The sequence below is a fragment of the Saimiri boliviensis genome, chromosome 8 (assembly GCF_048565385.1).
Source record: "Saimiri boliviensis isolate mSaiBol1 chromosome 8, mSaiBol1.pri, whole genome shotgun sequence".
In the NCBI taxonomy this organism is placed as follows: Eukaryota; Metazoa; Chordata; class Mammalia; order Primates; family Cebidae; genus Saimiri; species Saimiri boliviensis.
In genome coordinates, this window is record NC_133456.1 from 375,165 (window position 1) to 387,308 (window position 12,144).

Genomic DNA, 12,144 nt, shown 5'->3' on the forward strand with positions numbered 1-12,144 from the left:
CTCTACTTTGCAGTCTCCACCAAAAATAAGAGAGCATTTTAAATGTACATTTGTATAGTGCTCTAATACTTAAGTATTAAAAATTTTAAATATTCTTTATGCAAATATTTTATTTTTAAAATAAGATACTTATAATAGAAAACATCCAAATATGTTATGTTGAGTATCAATAGATCATTGTAGAAGCTACTTCATTTAGGTCAAAAGGCCTTGGAAAAACCAACGTATTTTTGTTAACATTTTTACTGAGAGAATATATGGTTGAATAGAATGATAATGTAGTAACAGAATTTTATTTTCTGTTTAAATAAAAGCAAGCAAATAGGGGATAAACCCTGTAGCTGTTTTGTTGTTGTTGTTTTGTTTTGAGACAGTCTCACTCTGTAACCCAGGCTGGAGTGTAATGGCGCTACCTCGGCTCCCTCCAACCTCCACCTTCCAGGTTCAAGCAATTCTTTTGCCTCAGCCTTTTGAGTAGTTGGGATTACAGGCATGTGCTACCACACCTGGCTAATTTTTGTATTTTCAGTAGAAATGAGGGTTCACCATTTTGGCCAGGCTGGTCTTGAACTTCCGAACTAAGATGACCCGCCATTCTCAGCCCTCCAAAGTGCTGGGATTACAGGCATAAGTCAGTCAGTGTGTCTGGCCAAAGGGACATTTTAAATAAACTACGATTACAAAATTATCGTGTTAAAACATTATCATATTGGTATTAAGAATTTCTGCTTCTACAACTGGTCCTTTGCAGCAAAATCCATATTATTCTATTAGATGAAGTGTTTTATATAAACTCTTCATGCACAATTTATAAAAGACACAAAAATTTCTTTGTAATACAAATTTTGAGAACATAAATTTAACTTTCTACATTTCCACAATTTATATTTTTAAATCAGATACAGTCTTGTTATGTGTCCCAGGATGTTCTCAAATTCCTGGGCTGCAGTTTTGCTGCCTGAAACTCAAGTAGCTGAGACTTCAGGTGTACACCACCACATCCAGCTACATTTCTAAAATGTTCAATATTATATTACTCTCACTACAGAACTAATAATATAAGTAAAGAAACAAATCTTTCCTAAAAACTATATCCCAGAATAATAAGTGTCCAAGAAGAAACGCTATATGCTATGGGCTGAACTGTTTTGAACTAAAAATACCAGAAAGTTTCCATGATTATTACAAGTGACTTGATCCACTGAAGACTTATACAGGCAATAAATATTATGAAAGTCACACTACCATGATTTACAACTCAAAGTATTCATATTTACCCAAATAAACCTTAATGAAATTTTATATTTTTTCTATTGGGGAAAGCATTTCTTACTGTGATTTTCCTGTCATGATGTCTTCTCCAGTTCATTTTTTTTTTTTTTAACACTTACCTGGTCAAAGTATTTGTCAATCTTTTGTTAGTTATCAAAGTTAATTTTTTTAATCAAATAGCCATATATCTATATTTTTCTCTGACCAACTTTTCATTACCAACATCAAACAATGATAGGTAACCACTTCTAAATTTTAATAGTAAATACCATGCAAAACTAGACTAAAAGTAAGAAAATTAATTTTACATGAGACCACTTTACCTTGGTAGCAGCAGTCAAGCCTTTGTCTTTTGGTTTCTTGCACAAATCAACAGACAGGTCATGGAAAACGCTTAAGAGCAAAAATACACAATGCAAATGAGCAAGTTGATTTACTTTAAAATTTTTTTAACTGTCATTTTCTATCCAGGTTCTTCCTCCAAAAGAACAAAAATACAATATGGGGAAAGGTAGCTGTCTGTATATTAAATAATATTTCTTGATATAATTAAAATATGGCCCCTGTTCTAAAAATAGATTTTCATTCCCTATTTTTGCTTTCACCTGTCTAAACCTATAAACTATTCAATAGAAACTGACCTTCAGCTCCATAACAAATAGTGACAGCCGATATACTGACAGAGCCTGACAGTCGTTTGCCCTCACAAATTATCTGTCTGAAAGTTGAACTTAAAATTCAATTAATAAACAACATAACCGTGTTACCTAAACTGGAAGACACGTGATGACCTAAAACAAAGTAGAAATATCTGCTGTCTCTTGTCCGTGAGCTATCTCTAATTAAAAAACTAATTTGTGTCACTTGAAAATGGCAGCCTTGATTCCTCAGCATGAAAACCACTTAAGAAAGTCCTATTGTTTTCTGTTCCCCTAAAATAGTGCAGGGAATCCACTGCAGTATTTGAAATATGTGAAAGCTAAATGTACAAAAGCCAAAAAAAAAAAAAAAAAAAAAAGTGGTGGATGTTCTGATAGAGAATATTCTTTCCAGAAAGACTAAAACATTAATAATTACACAATTCCATCATTTTCATGTATACGTTTTACCTTATTTGGGTGTTCACATAAACTACCAAGGTCTTGAAAATATTCATGGGCACTCAGACACCCAAGGAGAGAGACTGCTGGGAAAACAGAATCCTGGTAGTTGCACCTCTAGTTCCCTAAGTACTATCTCAATATGATTCTTGCCATGCGCACCCTCTTCCAGATTTTATTTCTGCAGGGCTTCATGGCAGTGTCCAATCTTTCATTCTTTTGTCTATGAAAGCACAGATTCCTGAAAGGATGACCTCAAATGAACAAGAGTAGAAACCCTCTATATCCCTGCTCCTGAAAAGCAAATTAACTGGAGTCTCCATCACCTTCCCCCAGCATAGACACACTACTAAGTACTCAGGTGAACTCCATGACTAATTTCTCAGGCCATTATGCCCCGGACCCAGCCTACACGGATATTGGAAAAACAACTGAATGGGGAAAAGAGGCAGAGGTGAGCAGACACCTGCCCTGAGCCCCAAATCTATGGAGTTCAGCAATCTCCAGCCCCTCTGTACTCAAGGATCTCTAAGCCAATGCTCTGCAACTCAGGGCGGAAGTAGATGATACCACATCTCTATCTGCTGTAGACACTTTTCCCACTTTCTCAAAATGTTTTAGCATCTTTCAGTATAAACTTCAAGTTTGTCAATTTTTTTTAAACAGACAAAAAGAGCAGCAATCTGTGTACCTCTCCCTTGAAGCTTCTCTTTTAATGTGAGTTTGTAGATAATTCCCAGCATCTTTTGTTCTTCATCTTTATAACTTATCTTTATGAAACTTGCCATAAATCCCAAAATTCTTTATTTTATTTTATTTTAGGTTTTGGGGTACATGTGAAGAACATGCAAGATTGTTTTATAGGTACACACATGGCAGTGTGGTTTTCTGCCTTCCGTCCCCTTGCCTGTATCTGTCATTTCTCCCCATGCTATCTCTTCCCACCTCCCAACCCCCCGTCCCTCCCCCATTTCCCCACAATGGACCCCAGTGTGTAGTGCTCCCCTCCCTGTGTCCATGTGTTCTCATTGTTCAACACCCGCCTATGAGTGAGAATATGCGGTGTTTGATTTTCTGCTCTTGTGTCAGTTTGCTGAGGATGATGGTTTCCAGGTTCATCCATGTCCCTACAAAGGACATGAACTCATCGTTTTTGATGGCTGCGTAATATTCCATGGTGTATATGTACCACATTTTCCCTATCCAGTCTATCATTGTTGGGCATTTGGGTTGGTTCCACGTCTTTGTTATTGTAAACTGTGCTGCAGTGAACATTCGTGTGCATGTGTCCTTATAGTAGAATGATTTATAATCCTTTGGATATATACCCAGTAATGGGATTGCTGGGTCAAATGGGATTTCTATTTTTAGGTCCTTGAGGAATCGCCACACTGTCTTCCACAATGGTTGAATTAATTTACATTCCCACCAACAGTGTGAAAGTGTTCCTATTTCTCCACATCCTCTCCAGCATCTGTTGTCTCCAGATTTTTTAATGATCACCATTCTAACTGGTGTGAGATGGTATCTCAATGTGGTTTTGATTTGCATTTCTCTAATGACCAGTGATGATGAGCATTTTTTTCATATGATTGTTGGCCTCCTGTGTGTCTTCTTTTGTAAAGTATCTGTTCATATTCCTTCACCCATTTTTGAATGGGCTTGTTTGTTTTTTTCTTGTAGATCTGTTTTAGTTCATTGTAGATTCTGGATATTAGCCCCTCGTCAGATGGGTAGACTGCAAAAATTTTTTCCCATTCTGTTGGTTGCCGATTCACTCTACTGACTGTTTCTTTTGCCGTGCAGAAGCTGTGGGGTTTGATTAGGTCCCATTTGTCTATTTTGGCTTTTGTTGCCATTGCTTTTGGCGTTTTGGTCATGAAGTCCTTGCCTACACCTATGTCCTGAATGGTTTTGCCTAGATTTTCTTCTAGGGTTTTTATGGTGTTAGGTCTGATGTTTAAGTCTTTAAACCATCTGGAGTTAATTTTGGTGTAAGATGTCAGGAAGGGGTCCTGTTTCTGCTTTCTGCACATGGCTAGCCAGTTTTCCCACACCATTTATTAAACAGGGATTCCTTTCCCCATTGCTTGTTTTTGTAAGGTTTGTCGAAGATAAGATGGTTGTGGGTATGTTGTATTTCCTCTGAGGCCTCTGTACTGTTCCATTGGTCTATATCTCTGTTTTGATACCAGTACCATGCTGTTTTGATTACCGTAGCCTTGTAGTATAGTTTGAAGTCCAGTAGTGTGATGCCTCCTGCTTTGTTCTTTTTGCTTAGAATTGACTTGGCTATGCAGGCTCTCTTTTCGTTCCATATGAAGTTTAAGGTGGTTTTTTCCAGTTCTGTGAAGAAGGTCATTGGTAGCTTGATGGCAATAGCGTTGAATCTGTAAATTACTTCGGGCAGTTTGGCCATTTTCACGATGTTGATTCTTCCTAACCATGAACATGGAATGTTTCTCCATCTGTTTGTGTCCTCTCTTATTTCGTTGAGCAATGGCTTGTAGTTCTCCTTGAAGAGGTCATTTCCGTTCCTTGTTAGTTGTATTCCTAGGTACTTTATTCTCTTTGTAGCAATTGTGAATGGCAGTTCGTTCTTGATTTGGCTCTCTTTAAGTCTGTTACTGGTGTATAGGAATGCTTGTGATTTTTGCACGTTGATTTTGTATCCTGAGACTTTGCTGAAGTTGTTTATCAGTTTCAGGAGATTTTGGGCTGAGATGATGGGGTCTTCCAGATATACAATCATGTCATCTGCAAATAGAGACAATTTGATTTCCTCCTTTCCAATTTGAATACCCTTTATTTCTTTTTCTTGCCTGATTGCTCTGGCTAGAACTTCCAGTACTATATTGAATAGGAGTGGTGAGAGAGGGCATCCTTGTCTAGTGCCAGATTTCAAAGGGTATGCTTCCAGTTTTTGCCCATTCAGTATGATATTGGCTGTTGGTTTGTCGTAAATAGCTTTTATTGTTTTGAGATACGTTCCATCAATACCTAGTTTATTGAGGGTTTTTAGCATAAAGGGCTTTTGAATTTTGTCAAAAGCCTTCTCTGCATCAATCGAGATAATCATGTGGTTTTTGTCTTTGGTTCTGTTTATGTGGTGAATTACGTTTTTGGACTTGCGTATGTTGAACCAGCCTTGCATCCCCGGGATGAATCCTACTTGATCATGAGCTTTTTGTGGATGAGCTTTTTGATATGCTGTTGCAATCGGTTTGCCAGTATTTTATTGAAGATTTTTGCATCTATGTTCATCATGGATATTGGCCTGAAATTTTCTTTTCTTGTTGAGTCTTTGCCGGGTTTTGGTATCAGGATGACGTTTGTCTCATAAAATGATTTGGGAAGGATTCCCTCTTTTTGGATTGTCTGGAATAGTTTCAGAAGGAATGGTATCAGCTCCTCTTTGTATGTCTGGTAGAATTCGGCTGTGCACCCATCTGGACCTGGGCTTTTTTTGGGTGGTAGGCTCTTTATTGCTGCCTCGACTTCAGACCTTGTTATTGGTCTATTCAGGGTTTCAGCTTCTTCCGGGTTTAGGCTTGGGAGGATGCCGGTGTCCAGGAATTTATCCATTTCTTCCAGGTTTACTAGTTTATGTGCATAGAGTTGTTTGTAATAATCTCTGATGATGGTTTGGATTTTTGTGGAATCTGTGGTGATATCCCCTTTATCATTTTTTATTGCTTCAATTTGGTTATTCTCTCTTTTCTCTTTAATTAACCTGGCTAGTGGTCCATTTTGTTGATCTTTTCGAAAAACCAGCTTCTGGATTTATTGATTTTTTGAAGAGCTTTTTGTGTCTCTATTTCCTTCAGTTCTGCTCTGATCTTAGTTATTTCCTGTCTTCTGTGAGGTTTTGAGTTTTTTTGATCTTGCTCCTCTAGCTCTTTCAATTTTGATGATAGGGTGTCAATTTTAGAACTCTCCTTTCTTCTCATGTGGGCACTCATTGCTATATATTTTCCTTTAGAGACTGCTTTAAGTGTGTCCCAGAGATTCTGGTGTGTTGTGTTCGTTCTCATTGGTTTCGAAGAACATCTTTATTTCTGCCTTCATTTCATTGTTTATCCAGTCAACATTCAAGAGCAAGTTGTTCAGTTTCCATGAAGCTGTGCGGTTCTGAGTTAGTTTCTGCATTCTGAGTTCTAGCTCGATTGCACTGTGGTCTGAGAGACTGTTTGTTATGATTTCCGTTTTTTTGCATTTGCTGAGGAGTGATTTATTGCCAATTATGTGGTCAATTTTAGAGTAGGTGTGATGTGGTGCTGAGAAGAATGTATATTCTGTGGATTTGGGGTGGAGAGTTCTGTAAATGTCTATAAGGTTTGCTTGTTCCAGGTCTGAGTTCAGGTCTTGGATATCCTTGTTGATTTTCTGTCTGGTTGATCTGTCTAATATTGACAATGGGGTGTTAAAGTCTCCTACTATTATTGTGTGGGAGTCTAAGTCTCTTTGTAAGTCATTAAGAACTTGCCTTATGTATCTCGGTGCTCCTGTATTGGGTGCATATAAATTTAGGATGGTTAGCTCTTCTTTTTGCAGTGATCCTTTTACCATTATGTAATGTCCTTCTTTGTCTCTTTTGATCTTTGCTGCTTTAAAGTCTATTTTATCAGAGATGAGAATTGCAACTCCTGCTTTTTTTTTGCTCTCCATTTGCTTGGTAGATCTTCCTCCATCCCTTTATTTTGAGCCTTTGTGTATCTTTGCATGTAAGATGGGTTTCCTGGATACAGCACACTGTTGGGTTTTGGATTTTTATCCAATTTGCCAGTCTGTGTCTTTTGATTGGGGCATTTAGTCCATTTACATTTAGGGATAGTATTGTTATGTGTGAATTTGATGCTGTCATTTTGATACTACCTGGCTGTTTTGTTGGTTAGTTGATGCAGCTTCTTGATTGTGTTGATGCTCTTTTACCATTTGGTGTGTTTTTGGAGTGGCTGGTACTGGTTGTTCCTTTATATGTGTAGAGCCTCTTTCAGAAGTTCTTGTAGAGCAGGTTTGGTGGTGATGAAATCTCTGAGTGCTTGCTTGTTCACAAAGTAAATCCCAATATTCTGATATCTTATCGAAGAGTCCACACTCTTATCCAATCCAGAGTTGTCTCTCTTGAAACCTGGCCTTCCCCTGCTCATCCATTCTTATCTGCTTCCATTGGTGTCCCTAGCTAATTTCATTCTCATTCTATGCCCTGGGTGCAACAGACTTCATCCCTTTTCTTATTATTAAAACACAAGTGAATAAGCTAAAAAAATAAAAGAAGAAAAGAAATGAAAGGTACTGGGCTTTAAAATGAGTTCAACTCCCATTTCTGCCAATTCCTGTGTCTACAAAAAAGAAGTATACAAATCTCTTTGAGTCTCAGGTTCTCCATCTAGAGGATCAACTGGCCAGAATGTTCAGCACAGGCAAAATATTAGAGGGTATTTTAATTAGTTCTAAGACTCTTAAAATTCTGTAATTCTATGTGTTTTGTTTTCTGTGTATAGGAAAACTGAGAATGCATAGCAAGCAGAATTTCATAAAATAATGGAACAACATAAACACCAAGAAGAGCAGAGAAAAAAGTTTTAAAAAATCTAGACAAGATTATAGAAATGTCCTGGAATAAGAAACAAGACTAAAAACACTGAGTATTATGGAAGCAGGCAGAAATGCTAGGCTAAAGGGATAGCCAAACTGGGATGTCAAACAATTTCTCTCTAAGATTTGTCCAAACTGGCTTTTATAAAACTTATGGTCCTACGGCGAAAGCTAAGTAAGATCTGCCCTAATGCCTTTGGTGGTAAAAATACACAATAACCTTAAATGAGGATTTTAAGATATTTAATCTCTCATTAATGCGGACATTAATTAAATTAATTAATATGATTAATCTGATTCAGATGTAAACTTTGGTCCAAGGGCTGCACAGATGTCTATCCATCTATGCTGAGGAACAAGAGAAGGCATTTGGAATTCAGGCAGGCAGACGGTCAAACTGTGGGCCAGAGACTTTGTTAACTTTGGGATCATGAGCCAATTAATCAACTGCTCGAATCCATACTTGTCTATTTAATAAATAGTGGGATATAGGAAGACAGACGCTGCGATGGCTTTATGAGATGATAAGTGCATAGCACATAAAAGGGTTCTAGCTCAGAATACAACACTCAACAGATATAAGTTTCTTCCATTTATATTTGCTTAGTTAACATCTGTAAATTCCTACCTGACTGCAGAATCATCAGAGTCCCAAGGATCTATTAGAAAAAGAAAAATGCACTTTAAAGCAATAATAAATATATACAATAAAAAAAGCATAAGAATGCAGAGTGACACATGCCTGTAATCCCCCCTATTTGAGAGGCTGACACAGGAGTATCACTGGAGAGACCCAGAAGATTGAGACCAGTTTGGGAAACATAGCAAGACTCAACCTTCATTAAAAAATTGTGCACACTTGTGTGTATGTTTTCAACCCTGTGTTTTTTGGTCTGTTCATTTTTTTAAAACCTAAACAAGACGGATGCTTTGTTACGAAGCATTCAAAGGGGAGCATACCTCAAACTTATTAGAACTAACATTAATTACACTTATTGTCGGTAATTAATTCAGAAAGAATTGTTATTTCCTTTTGTATTTATTAAATGCAAATTATACATTTATTAAAATTTAATATCTACAAGTGAACTGTAATATACAAGTCATCCTAGCCAGACCCTATGAGATTGACAGAAGATTGCACTGTTAGCAGAACAGGTGTGATGAGTGAACAGTGACAAAGAGCATGATTTCTGGGTCAAAATATGATGAGCACTTAACACAGCGTACTGTAGTACCCCTTATCCACCACATTTGTGGAAAAGACACCCTTGACATGTTTTTGTCTGCTGTCACACCACAGCAACAATCATCAACAAGAAGGCTACTGTGAGCAAACGTGTGGACAGGTTTTCCAGCCAACAAGCAAGCAATCATTTCTGCAGATGACACACACTGGGCATCCTGTAATTCAGTTCTCACACTCTGTCTGCAGACAGCATCATATTCTGTAAGTAATGGGCTTAGTTCCATGAGACTGCCTCCCTGCATCAGTCCTAATTCTGACCAACTGTTTTCAAACCGTGGTTCCCAGGACCCCCTCTTTGGGTTAAATTGAATTGCTGGAGTGGCTCAAAGTACTTAGGGAAACACACTTACCAGTTTACTATGAATGACATTACAAAAGGCACAGATGAAGAGATGCATAGTGCCAAGTCTGGAGAAAGTGGCACAAAGGTTCTATGCCCTCTCAGGACATGCCAGCCTCCAGAAACCTTCATGTATTAAGCCATCTGGAGGGTCTCCAAAGCCAGTTCCTTTGGTGCTTTATCAATGCTTCATTAAGTAGGCATCACTAATTAATCACTGGCCATTGGTGACTGACAACCTTCAGCCTTCTCTGCTCCACAGAGTTTGCAGACTGAGACAGGAGATCTCAACCCTTTAATAAATCATGTCTTCAGGATAGTGACCAGTTGCTATCCTGAAGCTACTCAGAGGCTTCCAGCCACGAATTCTCAGCACATAAAAAGATATCACTTCAGAAATTCTAAGGATTTTTAGACATCGTGCACCATGAGAGTCAGAGATCAAATAGAGGTTTTACATCTCGTTTTGTTTTCTGTGGTTACAGCTACTGATAGCCAACTCTATTCCAAGAATATTACATTGAAAACTCCTGAAATAAAGAAGTCATAAGTTTTATTTTGCCATTTTCAGAAGCACAATTAAATCTTGAGCTATCCTGCTCTAGCCAGCCCGGGATGTGAATCATCCTGCAGTGCATCCACACTGCATCTGCTACCCACCCATCAGTGATCAACACGGTCTCCTCCTGCACTCAGCCATCAAATTCATTAAGGCTTGAAGACTCAGGATCACTTTAGGCCTACAATCCCTTTATTGACCTAGAGTCAGGGGTAAATAGTGGCCTAAGACTACAATGCCTATGTCATTCACCTCACCTCATCTGCTTACATGGGCATTGCTTCGCCTCACATCATCAGAAGAAAAGAGATGAAAACCATCTGACATATTTAAGAGATCACATTAAAGTGACCTTTATCGCAGTAGAGTATTATAATTTTCCGTTTTATTTTTGATTATTGTTGTTAATTTCTTACTGTACCTAATTTAGAAATTAAACTTCATGATAAATATGTATGCAAAGGAAAAAGTCATGTGTGATTCAATACTATTTGTGGTTTCAGGCATTCACTGGGGGTTTGGAATGTATCCCCACAGTTCAGGGGGAGCTGCTACACTTACTTTGTTGAACACAAAAGAGCCTGTCTGACTCTTCAGTTAAAAGTGTTTAGTTTAGGATAAAACACCCACACTCTATCACCAGAAGCCAGGAAAATATAAAAATCAGACCAGAAAGAGGGAGCCTTGCAAAGAATTTTCAATGGGTAGTGGAGAGATTAGTTTGTTACTCTTGGTGGTAATACTCTTCGGGGAAGGTGCTGGGTGGTTTACTCAGTTAGAGCCATGTGCTCAGCCCTATGCATAACAAGGCCCAAATTCACCTGCCATTTTATCCCCCATTAAAAAAAAAACGCTGGAAAGATCACTGCCTAAAGAGCTTATCCACTCAGAATCACACTTCAGAACAAGACTCTGTCTCAAAAACACAAATAAAAAAAAAACAAACAGAAGCTAATTTTTCTCATGAAAAAATAAGCGTAGTTGCACACTAGGTCTGAAGAGTACACAAGGCCATGGGACAGGATAGAAATGTATTTAGAAAGTTGTATTTCTGGTTTCTGTATAAATAAAACTGTTAAATTTAACCTTTCTAAGTCAAGTCAAGAAGAAGAGCAAAAAATGCAAAAGTGCAGCTTGAAAGGTCATTTTATCATCAAAAGCTGATCATCACCGGACACTCACGAACTACACATATTGTTCAAAACACTGGTTCTGAATTTTGTTCTGGGTGTACCTGGCATTCCAGTTTTATTCAAGGATGTCCAAGAGGTTATAAAAGACAATGTCATTTGCTATCTTTAGTGTTTTTCAAGAACAGTAAAGTTCTTCAGAGACGTGAATTTTAATAATTTCATAGGCTAAAGGCTCATGAAATGTAATTCTAAGGGAATTTATAAAATATGGTGGTACATGCTTGAATTCTGAACTTTTAAGCTTTATATCACATATAGAACATATGCATAGACACAAACTGATTAAACAAAACCCTTTGATTCTGAAATTGTTTTGTTTATTTACTTTGATTTTTTCATATATTAGCAACAGGAGAGTCTAATTAAATGTGGTAGAGTGCTACAAGCAAATGCAGTAAAAACTATAAAGTTAATTAAATCAGAGCTTACCATATCAATGTGCATACATCTGAAAAATATGATACAAAGTACACCAAAGAATGTGGCAGAAAGGCATGTAAAGTTTATAACCACTCACATACCATTTTAGGACACAAATTAAAATTCTGCATATTGTGTCTGAGCATCTCAAAACATTTATAGATTTCAAAAGGGCATTGAAATGAACAACCAATTCATGATATTGGTGGCTTCTACGCAATCATGCTTTAAAAACTTTAACACCAAAAATTCTCAAAATCACCATTTTGAAAGACTGTGTCTATCAGTTATGGATGAAAGATTACTTTCCTCATTTTTAGTAGTAAAAAATGCCACACACACACACATACACACATATTCCCCCAGCCACACACACACACATGCACTCAGTGTCTGCTCATCAGAATATCGAA

The 12,144-nt window shown here is 37.5% G+C and overlaps 1 protein-coding gene across 1 annotated transcript in view; it reads right to left on the reverse strand.

Moving 5' to 3' along the window:
- LOC141585304 (uncharacterized) overlaps positions 1 to 12,144 on the reverse strand; it is a 125,130-nt gene that overhangs the window by 24,601 nt on the left and 88,385 nt on the right. Inside the window, exons 23-24 of the mRNA XM_074403517.1 lie at positions 8,599 to 8,629; positions 1,596 to 1,665 (exon numbers count right to left, since the gene is read on the reverse strand). Coding sequence (XP_074259618.1) covers positions 1,596 to 1,665; positions 8,599 to 8,629 — 101 coding nt within the window. The remainder of the gene's footprint in view (positions 1 to 1,595; positions 1,666 to 8,598; positions 8,630 to 12,144) is intronic.